The sequence below is a fragment of the Armigeres subalbatus genome, chromosome 1, assembly GCF_024139115.2.
Source record: "Armigeres subalbatus isolate Guangzhou_Male chromosome 1, GZ_Asu_2, whole genome shotgun sequence".
In the NCBI taxonomy this organism is placed as follows: Eukaryota; Metazoa; Arthropoda; class Insecta; order Diptera; family Culicidae; genus Armigeres; species Armigeres subalbatus.
The window spans coordinates 115,371,228-115,390,889 of NC_085139.1; the positions used below are offsets into that span (position 1 = coordinate 115,371,228).

General features: G+C 42.1%; 1 protein-coding gene across 1 annotated transcript; it reads right to left on the reverse strand.

The window, feature by feature from the left end:
- Positions 1 to 7,796: 7,796 nt before the first annotated feature.
- Positions 7,797 to 8,189, reverse strand: LOC134206458 (uncharacterized). Its single transcript, XM_062682178.1, has one exon. The coding sequence runs from the start codon at positions 8,187 to 8,189 to the stop codon at positions 7,797 to 7,799; it is 393 nt and encodes a 130-aa protein (XP_062538162.1).
- Positions 8,190 to 19,662: the final 11,473 nt, after the last annotated feature.

Genomic DNA, 19,662 nt, shown 5'->3' on the forward strand with positions numbered 1-19,662 from the left:
ATTTTCTGATTTTCTGATTTTCTGATTTTCTGATTTTCTGATTTTCTGATTTTCTGATTTTCTGATTTTCTGATTTTCTGATTTTCTGATTTTCTGATTTTCTGATTTTCTGATTTTCTGATTTTCTGATTTTCTGATTTTCTGATTTTCTGATTTTCTGATTTTCTGATTTTCTGATTTTCTGATTTTCTGATTTTCTGATTTTCTGATTTTCTGATTTTCTGATTTTCTGATTTTATGATTTTATGATTTTATGATTTTATGATTTTATGATTTTATGATTTTATGATTTTATGATTTTATGATTTTATGATTTTATGATTTTATGATTTTATGATTTTATGATTTTATGATTTTATGATTTTATGATTTTAAGATTTTATGATTTTATGATTTTATGATTTTATGATTTTATGATTTTATGATTTTATGATTTTATGATTTTATGATTTTATGATTTTATGATTTTATGATTTTATGATTTTATGATTTTATGATTTTATGATTTTATGATTTTATGATTTTATGATTTTATGATTTTATGATTTTATGATTTTATGATTTTATGATTTTATGATTTTATGATTTTATGATTTTATGATTTTATGATTTTATGATTTTATGATTTTATGATTTTATGATTTTATGATTTTATGATTTTATGATTTTATGATTTTATGATTTTATGATTTTATGATTTTATGATTTTATGATTTTATGATTTTATGATTTTATGATTTTATGATTTTATGATTTTATGATTTTATGATTTTATGATTTTATGATTTTATGATTTTATGATTTTATGATTTTATGATTTTATGATTTTATGATTTTATGATTTTATGATTTTATGATTTTATGATTTTATGATTTTATGATTTTATGATTTTATGATTTTATGATTTTATGATTTTATGATTTTATGATTTTATGATTTTATGATTTTCTAATTTTCTGATTTCTCGTGTTTGTATATCCCCCTTAGCCCATGGGATGTGTGTCCTCCATTTGCGACTATGAACACGAAGATAACTCATGTAATCAAGTTTGGATCGTGAGAAAACGATCAATACTGTTGGGTGGATTAAACGGTCTGCATAATCCAGAATCGATAAAAAAATCCGCACTCATGGTGAATGAATGCAGGCAAGAGTAACAAATTCAATCATTCTTTGAAAAGCAATATTGAATAACAAATGGAAATTATTTTCCACATTTTTGAATGACAGGGAGTGCACCTCCCCCATATTACGTCACATCCACCGGTCGATCCCTAAATGGATGCATTCCTAAATCTATTCGATATCATATCCAATTTATTCGATTGTCAAGCACAACGTGCTCCGAATACCATTCGCTCGTCATATTTAACCATCAAGTTTGGAATTCAATTCTCTCTCCCCCTGGTCGCATGGTCCCATGTAGACATCAACCTGCCATTCCGCCCATCAGCTATACCCGTCCGTCATATACCTGAGTTGACCTCGAGAATGGAGTGCACTTTTCGGTCTTGTTGTCATCGTCGCCGCGTCGGTCGAACGCCCGTTCCGTCGCGTCGCCGACGACGACAACGACAACATCGCCGTACCCAGTGGTTGCTGAAAAAGTGCTGTCTGCATTGCGGTTTCCATTTATCTGGATGACTCCATTCCGTCCGGTCTCGTTCCAGTTTTATTTCTGCATTCTTGGCATCGCTAAAAACATTTCCGACATGCCCAGTCTTTGAGAGCACTCGTCATCGGAAATGAACATCCCATCGCGATGGATTGGTTGAATGTGGGACTGTTTATCGTTAGTGTTGTTGATAAAAGGGCTTTCAAGAGCTGTGTGAAAGCGATGAAATTCATTTATTTCAATCAATTATATATTACCGTTCGAAATGTAAAAAATCACTACGAATTGTAACAAATTATAAAGTACCTCCGTACTGCTTACCTGAAACCACTGGTTATATCCAAACTATGCTGCAATTTGAGTATTTTTCGGATGCATTATTTGCCCATCCGTGACATGTGCTTTACGTATGTATATCCAAAGTCAAACGAGCGCACGTTGTTTATTTTCGGGATTCATCACCCACTTAACCCCCAACAACTAGTTGGCTTGAATGAATTCTGAGCAGTAAGATGAGAATGCCCAATTGAGATAAGTAAGGTAAATTTATTACCGCTATCGATTGTAAGTGTGTAAGACGTTGCGTGCCAGGTCAACACAACATTGATTGTGCCCTACACACACGCGCATGTTTTAGTGAAAAACTAGTTAAATAATAAGAATTCTCCGAAAAACAAAAAAGCTGCAAGTTTCACAATGATTCAGTGGTAACAGGTTTACTGTTTCCAATAGTTTAACAGAAGTATATTAGTTTGAAAAACATCATATCCCTGAAGCGACAACTGTTTTTGACGTAGGACTTACGTCTCTCTTTACTATACCGGGTGTCATTCCAAAGTAATCAAATCGACCGCGTTACGCTGTGTTGAAAGATTTTAAACGTTAATAGCGTTCGTCTCAATGGACGAATTTCTGCGGTAAGCCCCCAATCGACAGATTTCAAGTATGCCTTTCATGTCCATGCTTGATAAGACTCGAAAAACTTGTTTCAATAGGCATGAAACTGTTTTCAACGAAAAACATTGAGATCAAGGGAACCTATAAATATGGGTACCGCATAATTCTTGCATCATTCCATTACCACGTTCTCATTGGTGCAGACACCAGCGAATGAGCAGCCGCTTGGTCTGCCGAGAAGCCATAAAATAGCGCAACGCAATTTTTTCCTTTCATTCTGACCGGGACAAGCGAAGCAACCGCATCATCGATTGAACATCACTCACACCTTTTAGCAGGGAATGAAGTCTGCACCGATCGCTTTTTCGGCTCGACACCATCGAAGCTACCATCATCAGCCGAAACCTAGCCAGTACAGCAGCAGTCCACCCTACAGACCCGACAAAGCAGCAATGCTGAGCAGATACCGACAGCAGCAGCAGAGTCGAGCCGAGACCGGCCAGCATCGGTGATGATCCGAGACAGGCTGAAGAAAAGCCACATGATGCAGCATGTATGTCCAAAAAACAAACGGTTCTTCAGAGAGCCAATAATAGAGATCAATATCAAAGCTTTCAATACCCTTCGGGATAGAAATTGTACTTGGGCGCCAAATCCAATATTCTAGTGATAAAGTTTTATGCGTGATTTTCATAAATAGCGTCAAAACTAACAGTGGATAATGTTTCTGATTTAACCGCGAAGTGGACGAAGGACTTCACTTGACCATGTCTAAAAAAACATAAGATGTCAAAATCTCTCACATAATATTTAGATAACAGCTCAAACATTAATAAACTATCAATCGATTTTTCATCAAATGTTGGATTTTTTAGCATTGATCAAGAAATATCTAGATAAACATTGTTTGATACTGACCGCACACAAAGCGAACGTGACTGAATGATCGTCCCATGTTACCAATTCTAAATCTTATCACCCGAAATCCCATGTCCGGGTGTTTCCTTCCATCTATTACTAACAATGTTGTCTCAGAAAAGAACACCCTACTTCCCACCTGAACTGCAATTCTAAGCTCGCTTGCCCGGCTTATTGGCCTGTATCAAGCGAAAAGTCCAGTTAAGAAATAGACGACAGCAGCGAGCAACAAGCATAAAAAAGAAGAAGCCCTTCTCGAACGCGTTGATGATGATGACGCTTTGGCTGACAAAGAAGCGGGATACAAGACACTGGCTGATTGGCCCACCAATTGGGAAGCAGAGAAGATTCAAAATAAGGTATAAAAAAAGTGCATTCGCTCGCAGAGCATTCAGTCTTTTTTATACCACCAATAAAAATTCGCGGTTATTTGAAAATATCGTTTTCTTACTTTTTGGACTTAGCCGAAGTAAACAGCCTTTTTCAAGGCTCTAAGAGTTAAAAATAATGTTCTCCTTCAGTCGCTATCGCACGGATTAGGAGGCCCTACATCCCCTGCTGGGCCAACTTGTGGCTTATTTCAGGCAGTCCTTCAGTGGGAAGGTTGCCACTGTCGAGGCTAATATTCCGTTACCGGACGGATACTTCCTGAATTGTTTTTGATGATTCTTGTTCGAGGTAGATTTGATTTCTGTGTCGGTTTGATTAGAAGATTTTGCCAAGGAATGGTATGCAACGCCGATTTTTTATCCAAAATAGTTGATATGAGAAATTTTGACATATTATGTATCTTAAAGGCATGGTCAAGTCAAGTCCTACGTTCACTCAGCGGTTATGTCACAGACATTACCCACTGTTCGTTTTTAATTCAAAAACCGAACATGACTAAGTATCATTGATTTATCTAATGTTTAAGCTTGCGTCAGCTATAATTATTACAGCTATTGTATCCCCAGGGTATGAACAAGTCATGATTTGGTAGGTGAGTAATTAATGATGTTTAACTTGTATTCTAGATGATTTGTAGGGTCTCTGCATGATGCATGCCATCAGATGGTATGGTGTAGCTGATGTCCACTAGCGGCTCACTGTTTGTCTCCACATTACGTCAACGAATTATCTTTTTTTTGTATCTTTATTAAGGAGATTTCAGCCCTAGGCTGGCTCGTCTCCGGAGATTCTATCTAAAATTATTGTTCAAACATCTTTTGTTGATTCTTACTTGAGAAGCAACTTTTAGAAATGATCGTATCCCTGTGAAATCTCGAGTTTGATTAATAACGAGGGTTATTGCTACGATGATGAGAAAAGTAGTTCCGCTACTCCGTTGATTGAAAGTAATAAATTGATCGGACATTGGACAATTTATTTGCGTGACGATTGAAACGAGATAATGTTTGTTTGTCGAATGTCTGAATGAATAAATGTATCTGCTGACATATAACCCAGGGCATTAATAACTGTTTAATTGTTTGTTAGGCCACTTAGTCAAATGTCGTTTCGCTAGTAGGCTGAACGTTATTTGGCTGGGAATTACAAATAAATTTAGTTAGAACACATACTCACGATAGTACCTTTGTTATCAATCATCATTCTGTTTTAGTACTTCTTGTACCTTACTCAGCATCTACACTTAGTACGCACTATTCAATTTTCACAGTGAGAGGTGAGACGTCTTCCCGCTGTGAAAAGTGAGAAGTACAAAGTGAGTAGTGAAACGTCTCACTTCTCACTATTCATTTCGCACTTTCGCAGGAGAGTAGTACGAAGTGAGAAGTGACACGTCTCACTACTCACTTTTTACCGTGAGAAGCGTTAAATTATTGGTGAGAAGTAAGACGTCTTACTTCTCACTACATTCTATTCATTAGATCGAACAGGTTATTTGGCCAAACAGGCCATTTGACCTAATAGGTCATTTATCCGAAGAGCTCATTTAGCCGAATAGACGTCTCATTTCTCAATTGACGTCTAATTTCTCACTTTTCAATCATCAATTCGCACTTCTCACTGCAAAAGTGAGAAATAAGAAGTTAGAAATGATGAGTGAGGAGAGAGGTATCTTGCTTCTTACTTCGCTCTTCCTACTTTTCACAGTGTGAAGTGAAAAATGATTAGTGATCATTTTTCACTTCGCACTTCTCACTGTGAAAAGCGAGTGGTCGTCTCACTTCTAAATCCGCGCTACTCAATTTTCACAGTGAGAAGTGAGGAGTGAGAAACGATTACTTACCACTTCTCATTGATCATTTCTTACTCTTCACTTCTTACTGTGAAAAGTAAGTAGTGTGAAGAGGGAAGTGAGACGTTGTACTATTCTCTTTGCACTTCTGCAGCAAAATTGTTACCGCATACTTAGAAAACAGGGTATTTAAGAACATTAACCACGGAAACATCATTAAATCCTTCCATTGTTGAAGCGTAGAGGTGTTGGAAGCCATTTATTCAATTACAAAAATATTGGAAGCGCTAGAAATAAATTTACCTTCAGCGCCCACTTACTCCTTCAAACGGGGCAAGTGGGACCTATTCTGTTTTCTACTGTCGAACGAAACTGTTTTTAGGAATGTAGATATAATGTTCATATTATTTCTGAGTATTAATTATATTAAGTACTAGTTGACCCGGCTGACGTTGTCCTGCATAGTAGGCAAGAATGTGCATTACGAACTGCCCATGCAAAGTTCGCATAGGAATCACAATTTTAGTTATTCACGGTTTGCACAACTTTACTCGTAATTTTCTCATTTCTGCTGAAGAAATGAAAAAATCGATCCAGCCGTTTTCGAGTTATGCGGATACGAACACAGACCATTTCATTTTTATATATAAAGATTTCCAGATCATGGATAGAGATTGGTTGCATGTCGGACTTTTTTTTACAAGAAGAAAGGGATTATAATGTTAGCAGATATGAAAACAAGACAACAGCCGATTTACTGTTTATTTGGCTGCTGTCTTGTTTTCCATTAGCTTACTTTTGCCAAATGTTTAAGGTGGCAAGGATAAGCAAATCTTTATTCACTTTTCATATAAATAAACATTTCTCTGTTTAGAACACAAATTATTATATAAATCAGTACTTCAGAAGAAACGTTTTTATTCAGGCGATGTGCAGTGGTTTTAATTTGTAACAGAACAAAATTGCCAATTTATGTGTTACGCACTTTATTTATTTGATAATGTGATGCGAAATTAGAAAATAACAAAACACAACACAAATCCTGTTGACCTATTGCAGAATAAATAGATTATTTGCATTGTAAACGGAACAATATCGCATTACAGAATGCAAAATACATATCAAACTATGAGTAATCCTGATTTTGACGGAAATTGAGTAAAATTACTGTGGGAAGAAAATAGATGGCCATACAATTTTACTCAGTCACTGAGTAGGTGAAATTTAGAGTGTTGGCAAACGGATCGACCCTCGCTGCCTCGGCAGGGGTGCCATTCTCGGCACAGATGGCTTCGCCATCCGATTACTGCACCAAGTACATGCTCCCATAACCTTGTCGATTTGTACTCGTAACCTGGGTATGTAAAACCGCTGCTGAACTTCGTTCACAGCACTCTCCCGGCTACTGTGGCCATACTCTTGATGGTAGTGCTCCAGCAACCTCTTCGTCACTACATGGTCCTTTGGTAGAACGATGGGGAACCTGACGTCGAACGATGCATATTATGCCGCTTCGGTCCTACCTTCCATGCGAATAACTCCATGTTCATCCAGGAAAGGAGCCAGACGATACAACGCACTCGATCTTTCAAGCGGAATTGCTTGCGGGGTCAACAGCTCCTTATTCCTCCACAAGGTCTTGCCCTCATCGGCGAACTGGTCCGCTTGCACAGCTTTCCACAAAATATTTTCCAGCTCCAGATATTTTTCCTGTTGTAACGGTACTTCATTACTCGGGAATACTCGTACTCCGGATCGCTTGCTACTCCTCCATAATGCTTCAAACGACTTCTTATGTACACGACGACGGCAATTCGAAATGAAACGGAATATCGTAGCCACCGTTCGTACCATCACTGGCCAATGCGAGATATGGCACATCCTCTCGAGCAAATTATCGGGCCACACAGTGCAGTAGTACGCTCGCTCGGAGCTCCTGCTTCGGCCACTATTCTGTTCCTCGGTACAGAAACTCAGATCCACGGTACCATCTACTCTCCGATTTGATATCCGTTCCCTTGTCCCACTTCGTCAGATAGTCGGCAGGATTACACTTCGTTCCCACTCAATGCCACTCTTTTGGATTTGTGATGCCGACTATTTCCCCTATTCGGTGGGAGACAAAGGGTTTGTACCTTCGTTGGTCGGACCTAATCCAGAATACCACAGTATTGGAATCACATTACAGGAATCTTCTCTTCATCGGGAAAAAACGGTTTTCGCAAATCGAATTAACCAAGACCGCAGCTTCCAACTCCTTCCTCGGAGTGGACAAACACTGCAATGGTATCACCTTCCCCTTCGCTTCACCGAATGCGCAGTGAATGATTTCGTCGTAGTCGAACCTAAAGTAGGTGACGCACCCATACGCCGTATCTCCAGCATCGGTGGAAACATCACTTCGAGGAACTCGTATTTCGTCGATTAGATAGAACAACTTTGTCCACTGCAGCCACCGCTTATAGTGTTCATCTTTCAGCTTTTCGTTCCATCCGACTCCGCCTCGCCACAGATCCTTCATTATGATCCACTCGTGAATCAACAATGGAGCAAGAAACTGTTTAGGATTAAACATACTAGCTATGCATCTCAACGCGATCCTTTTCGTAGGCCAGGCATCTTCTTGAACATATGGCTGAAGATCTTCCCGAATCTCCGTGGAAAGGATCCCAGAGCACTCCAAGAATATTCCTTCCGTTTGACTACCCTTGTCCACTTCTAGCGACTTCACCGTGCTATCCGCCTCTCTGCAAAACTTCCTTCGAGTTACTGACCCGGTTCCTGATCTCGAAACCTCTCACTCCTTCCGCTTCAGTATCCGTGCTATCGAAGTAATCATCGACGTGATGCTTCCGGATGATACCATTCGCTGCTTCAAGAAACCCACCAACGTGTTCTTGGGCGTTCAGATTCTTCACAAACTGTGCCGAGCAGGGTGAGCAGTTCGATCCGAAAATCACGACGTTCACTTCTCCATTTGGACCTGGGAAAAGGAACCACTGTCCCTTCCGATCCTCCGGACGAACTAGTGTCTGGTGAAACATTTCCCTTATGTCACTTCCGAACGCGATTCGTCTCTGACGGAAACACAGCAACCATGTCCGGTCCTTTCAGCAACTTATCATTTAATGATACTCCTTGCACCCTCGCAGCTGCGTCCCAGACTAAGCGCACCTTGTCAGGTTTTTTGGGATTGACAACATAGTTTAGTGTCAAAAACCACTCTTGATTCCTCGGAGTCTCCCTCAATTCACGTTCAGTGATGCGATGTGCGCAACCCTTGACTAGGTAGTCATTCAGCTGCTTCTGCAGGGCTTCACGTACCACCGGATTTCGATTCATTCGATCTTCCAGACTTTGCATCCGCTTCATGGCCATGTTGAAACTTTCGAGAAATTGGATCTCGTCCTCTTTCCATAACAGTGCAGTCTCAAATCTCTGGCCCACTCTCCGGGTTGTCTGCTCCAATATTTCACGAGCTCGCCGGTCCTCTTTCGATTCAAGGCGTATTGGCGATACTCCAACTTCTTCGAGCTGGTAATGCTGTTTTATTGCGTCGTCCAGCCTTTTATCCGCCTGACTGCATTCCTCACAAGCGCATTGATGGTGTCCCAGGAAATGTACGTTGCTTATGACGTTTGCACGTGGATCATACACCGTCCGTCCAAGCGACTGGCTCTCCAGGCTTCCCTACTCGGGAGTCTAGCGGGGCGATGAGGTGAAGATTATTGATTCCTAACCAGATAATCAGCTTTCTCGTAAGAATCGATATCGATGTGCTCTAGGTGCGCAAACTCCTAAACTAGCTTCCTAGCATCCAATTTCTGAGCAGGGAGATCCAACCTCTATGTACGGTGTGAGTCTCCAACAACTTGTACCGCTTCAACGAGTTTCGTGCGGATATTTCCAGTAACACCTTCTTTGACTGATGATCCGTACGTTGTACACCATGATAATTGACGACCCTTCGTAATAGCACAATGCAATAGCACTGACCTTTCTCTTGAAGGTGAGATCTTCACCTCATCGGCGAACTGGTCCACTTGTACAGCGAGTAGCAGTACAGTTTTCGAGAATGTTACGACAAGAATGTAATAATTTCTTGTTTCTCACTTCCCGCTGTGAAATGTGAGAAGTGCGAAGCGAGTAGTGAATTTTCCAGAGGAATTCCCGGAGGAATTCCCGGAGGAACTTCCGGAGGAATTCCCGGAGGAACTTCCGGAGGAATTCCCGGAGGAACATCCGAAGGAATTCCCGGAGGAACTTCCGAAGGAATTCCCGGAGGAACTTCCGGAGAAATTCCCGGAGGAACTTCCGGAGGAATTCCCGGAGGAACTTCCGGAGGAATTCCCGGAGGAACTTCCGGAGGAACTTCCGGAGGAACTTCCGGAGGAACTTCCGGAAGAATTCCCGGAGGAACTTTCGGAGGAATTCCCGGAGGAACTTCCGGAGGAATTCGGAGGAACTTCGGAGGAATTCCCAGAGGAACTTCCGGCGGAATTCCTGGAGGAACTTCCGGAGGAATTCCGGAGGAACTTCCGGAGGAATTCCGGAGGAACTTCCGGAGGAATTCCGGAGGAACTTCCGGAGGAATTCCCGGAGGAACTTCCGGAGGAATTCCCGGAGGAACTTCCGGAGGAATTCCGGAGGAACTTCCGGAAGAATTCGGAGGAACTTCCGGAGGAATTCGGAGGAACTTCCGGAGGAATTCCCGGAGGAACTTCCGGAGGAATTCGGAGGAACTTCCGGAGGAATTCCCGGAGGAACTTCCGGAGGAATTCCCGGAGGAACTTCCGGAGGAATTCCGGAGGAACTTCGGAGGAATTCCGGAGGAACTTCCGGAGGAATTCAGGAGGAACTTCCGGAGGAATTCCGGAGGAACTTCCGGAGGAATTCCGGAGGAACTTCCGGAGGAATTCAGGAGGAACTTCCGGAGGAATTCAGGAGGAACTTCCGGAGGAATTCCGGAGGAACTTCGGAGGAATTCCCGGAGGAACTTCCGGAGGAATTCCCGGAGGAACTTCCGGAGGAATTCCGGAGGAACTTCCGGAGGAATTCTGGAGGAACTTCCGGAGGAATTCGGAGGAACTTCCGGAGGAATTCCCGGAGGAACTTCCGGAGGAATTCGGAGGAACTTCCGGAGGAATTCCCGGAGGAACTTCCGGAGGAATTCCCGGAGGAACTTCGGAGGAATTCCCGGAGGAACTTCCGGAGGAATTCGGAGGAACTTCGGAGGAATTCCCGGAGGAACTTCCGGAGGAATTCGGAGGAACTTCCGGAGGAATTCCCGGAGGAACTTCCGGAGGAATTCCGGAGGAACTTCCGGAGGAATTCGGAGGAACTTCCGGAGGAATTCCCGGAGGAACTTCGGAGGAATTCGGAGGAACTTCGGAGGAATTCCCGGAGGAACTTCCGGAGGAATTCCCGGAGGAACTTCCGGAGGAATTCCGGAGGAACTTCCGGAGGAATTCCCGGAGGAACTTCCGGAGGAATTCCGGAGGAACTTCCGGAGGAATTCAGGAGGAACTTCGGAGGAATTCCGGAGGAACTTCGGAGGAATTCCCGGAGGAACTTCGGAGGAATTCCGGAGGAACTTCCGGAGGAATTCCGGAGGAACTTCCGGAGGAATTCGGAGGAACTTCGGAGGAATTCCGGAGGAACTTCCGGAGGAATTCCCGGAGGAACTTCCGGAGGAATTCGGAGGAACTTCGGAGGAATTCCCGGAGGAACTTCCGGAGGAATTCCCGGAGGAACTTCCGGAGGAATTCGGAGGAACTTCGGAGGAATTCCGGAGGAACTTCGGAGGAATTCCGGAGGAACTTCCGGAGGAATTCCCGGAGGAACTTCCGGAGGAATTCGGAGGAACTTCCGGAGGAATTCCGGAGGAACTTCGGAGGAATTCGGAGGAACTTCCGGAGGAATTCCCGGAGGAACTTCCGGAGGAATTCGGAGGAACTTCGGAGGAATTCGGAGGAACTTCCGGAGGAATTCGGAGGAACTTCGGAGGAATTCGGAGGAACTTCGGAGGAACTTCGGAGGAACTTCCGGAGGAATTCCGGAGGAACTTCGGAGGAATTCCCGGAGGAACTTCGGAGGAATTCGGAGGAACTTCGGAGGAATTCGGAGGAACTTCCGGAGGAATTCCGGAGGAACTTCCGGAGGAATTCGGAGGAACTTCCGGAGGAATTCCCGGAGGAACTTCCGGAGGAATTCCGGAGGAACTTCCGGAGGAATTCCCGGAGGAACTTCCGGAGGAATTCCGGAGGAACTTCCGGAGGAATTCGGAGGAACTTCGGAGGAATTCCCGGAGGAACTTCCGGAGGAATTCGGAGGAACTTCCGGAGGAATTCCCGGAGGAACTTCCGGAGGAATTCCGGAGGAACTTCGGAGGAATTCCCGGAGGAACTTCCGGAGGAATTCCGGAGGAACTTCGGAGGAATTCCGGAGGAACTTCCGGAGGAATTCGGAGGAACTTCGGAGGAATTCAGGAGGAACTTCGGAGGAATTCCCGGAGGAACTTCCGGAGGAATTCGGAGGAACTTCGGAGGAATTCCCGGAGGAACTTCCGGAGGAATTCCCGGAGGAACTTCCGGAGGAATTCCCGGAGGAACTTCCGGAGGAATTCCCGGAGGAACTTCCGGAGGAATTCGGAGGAACTTCGGAGGAATTCCCGGAGGAACTTCCGGAGGAATTCCGGAGGAACTTCGGAGGAATTCGGAGGAACTTCCGGAGGAATTCCGGAGGAACTTCCGGAGGAATTCCCGGAGGAACTTCCGGAGGAATTCCGGAGGAACTTCCGGAGGAATTCGGAGGAACTTCCGGAGGAATTCCCGGAGGAACTTCCGGAGGAATTCCCGGAGGAACTTCGGAGGAATTCGGAGGAACTTCGGAGGAATTCCGGAGGAACTTCCGGAGGAATTCCCGGAGGAACTTCCGGAGGAATTCCGGAGGAACTTCGGAGGAATTCCGGAGGAACTTCCGGAGGAATTCCGGAGGAACTTCCGGAGGAACTTCCGGAGGAACTTCCGGAGGAATTCCTGGAGGAATTCCGGAGAAACTTCCGGAGGAATTCCGGAGGAACTTCCGGAGGAATTCCGGAGGAACTTCCGGAGGAATTCCGGAAGAACTTCCGGAGGAATTCCGAAAGAACTTCCGGAGGAATTCCGGAAGAACTTCCGAAGGAATTCCTGGAGGAACTTCCGGAGGAATTCCCGGAGGAACTTCCGGAGGAATTCCCGGAGGAACTTCCGGAGGAATTCCCGGAGGAACTTCCGGAGGAATTCCCGGAGGAACTTCCGGAGGAACGTTTGGAGGAATTCCCAGAGGATCTTCCGGAGGAATTCCCGGAGGTTTTTCCGGAGGAACTCCTAGAGGATCTTGCGGAGGAACTTCCGGAGGAATTCCTGAAGGAACTCCCGGAGGAATTCCTGGAGGAACTCCCGGAGGAATTCCTGAAGGAACTTCCGAAGAAACTTTCAAAGGAATTTCTGGGGCAACTTCCGGAGGAATTCCTGGGGGAACTTCCGGAGGAATTTCTGGGGGAACTTCCGAAGGAATTACTGGAGGAACTTTCGAAGGAACTACTGGAGAAACTTCTTCTTCTATCTTATTTGTCTCATTTGTGTTATTTGTCTTATTAGTCTTATTTGTCTTATTTGTCTTATTTGTCTTATTTGTCTTATTTGTCTTATTTGTCTTATTTGTCTTATTTGTCTCATTTGTCTTATTTGTCTTATTTGTCTTACTTGTCGTATTTGTCTCATTTGTCTTATTTGTTTTATTTGTGTTATTTGTCTTATTTGTCTTATTTGTTTTATTTGTCTTATTTGTCTTATTTGGCTTATTTGTCTTATTTGGCTTATTTGTCTTAATTGTCTTCTTTGTCATATTCGTCTTATTTGTCATAATTGTCTTATTTGTCTTATTTGTCTTATTCATCTTATTGGTCTTTCTTGACTTATTTGACTTATTTACACCAGCACAACTGTTATTAATCAAATCCTTTTTCAAAGCTTGTGTGGAAACCTTGTACAGAAATCCTCTCACGATATTTTCTTATGTTGTTCTAGAAACGGCTCATGTTTTCATTTTGCAAAACCAGCTGTAGTTTGTTTATTTTGATTTCCACATTGCCTGATTGGTGCTGCTGTTCTTTCGCCGAACCACTACATGAGTGATACAGTGAACGTTCACTAGTTGGGTTTTTTTCTAGTTGGGGCGCTTTTTAGTTGGGGGTTCGCTAATTGGGGCGAAACCCAATTAAAAAGCAGCTAAACGTCAGAATGTGATGTCAAAAACGCGTTGACGTTTTGTTTCCGTGTTTGGCGGGATCAATATTTTCTGGCGCGTAAAATTTTCCTTTGTTCAAAGCAAAAAGTAAACAACATTGACGCTTGTCAAAACGCCCCAATTAACGAACGGCATTCGCTAGTTGGGGTGAGGTCCATGTTAAAAAAGTACCCAACGGAAAATTTATTGACTCAAATTTAAGTTTAATTCACTCAATTTCGACCTCAGGTAATAAAACTCAAAACTGGCTTCCCGTATTGAACTGGCGTCGTTGGATTGTTTGGCTCTTTTGTTTTTGACAACAAAAGAAAGAGTGGATGAAAGAGAAGAGAAAAAATAACTCAAAAGTAAGTTTAAAAATACTCAATTTTGGGTACTTTTTTTCTTCCGTGTAAATTTCTTCCCCATTGTTGCCAATTCCTTTTGTTCTCCGTTTACGGTAAATTCTAAAGTAATTGTAAACTGCATAATGATGAAATGATTTTGGCGACACTGACAGCGTCATTCTGGCGGGCTTAATTTTCTCTCTCAGAGAGTGCTACCACGTGTTTTTTCAACGGAAAACCCTTCCCCCAGACCTTAAGATCGCGTTTAGAACAAAGGAGAGGAGACGATGTTAGTGAAGTTGAAGAGGAAACCTACCCCCAGTTGACTTTGTTGAGATTAGGGTTGATGAGCATAGGACTTACGACCCAGGTTGGGGTGCTCGGGTAGCCTGGTCATTGAGCAGGAGCTAGGGACTTACAGCACTGGAAAGACCAGGAAAGACTTTTACCCAGGTTAGGCGCGCGGGAGGCCCAAGCTGGATCTAGATCTGTTGATACATTCCTCCATCCTTGAGGAAGCAGATGAGGACAGATAGGCTAGCGGTTTCGACAGCTGAGGCATCTCATGCATCTCATATGTTTTTCGTTACTTCATAGCTGGAGCGAGTAATGTCAAACTTTAGACATATCGGTCGATCACATGTTTCAGTGTGTGTGATGGTGTGGTCGATGCAGAGCTGCGGTTTCCGCTTTTAAATCAGCATCTATAAAAACTTTCATCATGCCTCGAAAGTTTTTAAAAGCTTTGTCGAAGAAACTATCTTCTTTAGTTTTAGTTTCAATTTTAAACACTACATACAAAGCACAACAGCAGTGCCACAGACAAAATCTTTATTATAAAAGTTTTCTCATACTATTGCTTTTATCACCGAAGAATAGACTAGCGTGGAATTTTGTCGAAGCAGTAATACATATGCTCACACTTGTATAGAAATAATATTATAAAATTATGAAATAAATTAATTTGAATAAGCGGAAGCACAATCTAAAACATCATTCTTGCATCTCTGCTCACACTCCAAAAAGCACTTTCTTGCATCTGAGACGTCATCCGTAGAGACGTTCAATATGCGCCCCCTAAGCAAATCTTCGAATTTAACGATGATAATGGTCGAAATTATGTACTTCCAATGTGTTAAGCACTAATTTAACTTACCATCTATGATACGGAATAAAAATTTGGACGAAAAACCAATTATATTCCGAGAAAACGATTTTATTTTGAAGCGCCGCATTTTCATGCAATTTCAAACCATGCGGGTTGAAACGCGCCACCCCGAGGCTAAAACGCGCCAGCCTAAAAATGTAAACAAACAGCAGTGAACTGACAGAAGAATCAAGTATCAATTTATGAAAAGTCCTATTCTCGTTTCTACTGCAATGAAATGTTAATTTTTTTTTTTGCTAAATAATCGTGTAACTAGTTGATGTGTGCATACAAGATATGTTTATTCTTTAATTTATTTGGTGGGCGCATGTGACCTTGTGCATTACGGAGCCAAATCACGATTTTCTGTGCATACATGTGGTACATGTATCACACTTCCAAGAAGTGAGATCTTACGGTCTACATGAGTAACCAACGATCTATCGGACTGCTTCGAATGTGATATATACCCTTTGTGATACGTAGAACAGAACGTGTTCACATCATAGGTTCTTGATAGTCCAAGAAATCTCTGGATTAAGGCTATAAAGTCTATAGAAGCAACAAAAAATCGATCGGACGGTTTTAAACATGGTACATGCCCTTTATGACACATAGAATAGAATGCGTACCCAGCATAGGTTTTTGGTCATCCAAGAAATCCCTGGAATAGGCCTTTCGGTCTACACGCGGAACCAAAGATTTCTTAGACTGTTTCAAATATGGGACTTGCCCTTTGTGATGCACAGAATATAATGTGATCAAAGTATGAGTTCTTGGCCATCCAAGAAATCCCTGGAATCGGCCTTTAGGTCTACATGCGGATCCAAAGATTACTTGGATGCGAAGTGGTATTACCTGTTGTCATGGGCTGTAGGTAGTCTACGAACTCCATACATTCAAGGTCTGTTGATTAACCTTTGTATTGGAGGCAGATATTGAAGAATAAACAAGTTGTGTGACTCCTTCTTGGTATATGTTTGTATTCCAAGTAGATCTTGATGTTGTCACTGATGCCAGGTAGTCTACGAACACCATAGATTCAAGGCTTGCGGATCAACCTACATAATGGAGGCAGTTATTGAAAAATAAACAAGTTGTGTGACACCTCCATGGTATATGTTAGTATTCCAAGTAGCTCTTGTTGTTGTCGTGGGCTCCAGGTAGTCTACGAGCTCCATAGAATCAAGGTATGTTGATCAACCTCCGTAATGGAGGCAGCTATTGGTGAATAAACAAGTTGTGTGACCCCTTCTAGGTATATGTTTGTATTCCAAGTAGTTCTTGTTGTTGTCATTAGTGCCAGGTAATCGACGAACTCCATAGAGTCCAGGTCAGTGGATCAATCTCCGTAATGGAGGCAGTTATTGAAGAATAAACAAGTTGTGTGACCCCTAGTTGGTATATGTTTGTATTTCAAGTAGTTTTTGTTGTTGTCGTGGGCTCCAGATAGTCTATGAACTCCATAGAATCAAGGTCCATGGGTCAACCTTCGCAATGGAGGCAGTTATTGGAGAATAAACAAGTTGTGTGACCCTTCTTGAAATATGTTTGTATTCCAAGTAGTTCTTTTTGTTGTCGTGGGCTCCAGAAAGTCTTCGAACTCCATAGAGTCAAGGTATGTAGATCAACCTCCGTAATGGAGGCAGCTATTGAAGAATAAACAAGTTGTGTGACCCCTTCTAGGTATATGTTTGTATTTCGAGTAGTTCTTGATGTTGTCACTGATGCCAGGTAGTCTACGGAATCCATAGATTCAAGGCCTGGGGATCAACCTACGTAATGGAGGCAGTTATTGAAAAATAAACAAGTTGTGTGATCCCTTCTTGGTATATGTTTGTATTCTAAGTAAGTTTTTGCTTTTGTCATTGGTGCCAGGTAGTCTACGAACTCCAGAACTCCAGTTATTGAAAAATAAACAAGTTGTGTGACCTCTTCTTGGTATGTGTTTGCATTCCAAGTAGTTCTTGTTGTTGTCGTGGGCTCCAGGTAGTCTACGAACTCCATAGTTTCAAGGTCCGTGAATCAACCTCCGTAATGGAGGCAGCTATTGAAAAATAAACAAGTTATGTGACTCCTGGTTAGTATATGTTTGTATTCCGAGTAGTTCTTGTTGTTGTCCTGGGCTCCAGGTAGTGTAAGAACTCCATGGAGTGAAGGTTTGTAGATCAACCTCCGAAATGGAGGCGGCTATTGGAGAATAAACAAGTTGTGTGACCCCTTCTTGGTATATAATTGTTTTCCAAGTAGTTTTTGTTGTTGTCGTGGGCTCCAGGTAGTCTACGAACTCCATAGAGTCAAGGTCTGTAGATCAACCTCCGTAATGAAGGCAGCTATTGGAGAATAAACAAGTTGTGTGACCCCTTTTTGGTATATGTTTGTACTCCACGTAGTTTTTGTTGTTGTCATTGGTGCCAGGTAGTCTACGAACTCCATAGAGTCAAGCCATGTGGATCAACTTCCGTAATGGAGGCAGTTATTGAAAAATAAACAAGTTGTGTGACCCCTTATTGGTATATGTTTGTATTCCAAGTAGTTCTTGATGTTGTCGTGGACTCCAGCTAGTCTACGAACTCCATAGAATCAAGGTCCATGGGTCAACCTCCGTAATGGAGGCAGCTATTGGAGAATAAACAAGTTGTGTGACCCCTTTTTGGTTTATGTTTGTACTCTAAGTAGTTTTTGTTATTGTCATTGGTGCCAGGTAGTCTACGAACTCCATAGAGTCAAGGCCTTTGGATCAACCTCCGTAATAGAGGCAGTTATTGAAAAATAAACAAGTTGTGTGACCCCTTATTGGTATATGTTTGTATTCCAAGTAGTTCTTGATGTTGTCGTGGGCTTCAGGTAGTCTACGAACTCCATAGAATCAAGGTTCATGGGTCAACCTCCGTAATGGAAGCAGCTATTGAAAAATAAACAAGTTGTGTGACCCCTTTTTGGTATATGTTTGTACTCCAAGTAGTTCTTGTTTTTGTCATTGGTACCAGGTAGTCTACGAACTTCATTGAGTCAAGGCCTGTGGATCAACCTCCGTAACGGAGGCAGTTATTTATTGTTATTTATTGAAAAATAAACAAGTTGTGTAACCCCTTCTTGGTAAATGTTAGTATTCCAAGTAGTTCTTGTTGTTGTCGTGGGCTCCAGGTAGTCTTCAAACTCCATAGAGTCAAGATCTGTGGATCACCTTCCGAAACGGAGGCGGTTATTGAAGAATAAACAAATTGTGCGACTTCTTCCTGATATATGTTTGAATTTCGAGTAGTTCTTGTTGTTGTCGTGAGTTCCTGGTAGTCTACTCCATAGAATCAAGGTCGGTGGATCAACCTCTTTAACGGAGGCAATTATTTGAAAACAAATAAGTTGTGTGGCCCCTTCTTGGTATATGTTTGTCTTTAAAGTAGTTCTTTTTGTTGTCGTGGGCTCCGTAATGGACGTAGTTATTGAGCATTAAACGCTTTTTGTGACCCATTTTTGGTACAGTAATATCCCGATTTTTTCAATCCTAGTAAATTTTGGGGGGATGAAAAAGAAAAAGGCAAAATACGTGAAAGGAATCCGTAATTTCTTGTCGAACAGGCTTACAAAATTCTTGACAGATTCTCTGTAATGATCCATAATGAAGCACAGGCGGTGAAAGTTATTTCATGAAATTTATTGTTGTTTTCGGTATTATTTGAAAACAATAGAAACGACAAAAAAATTAGAAACTTTTGTGGTGATAAAATCGGGTCGAAAACGTGGTAAAATCGGGGTCGACAAAATCAGGGTAGACAATGTCGGAGAATGACAAAATCGGGTAAATACTGTATATGCTCGCATTCCATGTGGTGCATGTTATTGTCATGGGTTCGAAGTAATCTACGAAATTCGTAGAGTTAGGGCCTGCTGATTAACCTCCGCGATGAAGCCATTTATCGAAAAAATAACAAGCTGTGCAACCTCATCTGAGTGAATGTATGCATTCCAAGTAGCTTGTTTCCATGGTAGTTGTTTCCATGGTAGTAGGAACTATGTATGAACTCGATACAGTTGTGATCTGCAGATTAACCCCGAACGGGAGGCTGTTGGTATATGTTTTAATTCCAAATAGTTCAAGTTGTTGTCATTAGCTCTAGGCAGTTATTGACAAGGTGTGCAACCTCATTTTGATTATATTCACATTCCAAGTAGTTCTTGTTGTCATGGGTTCTAGGTAGTATACTAACTTCATTCATATTACGTACGAAACTGTTTATTCCTTGGAAATGTAAAATGTGAATAAATTGAAACGAGATAACTTCACG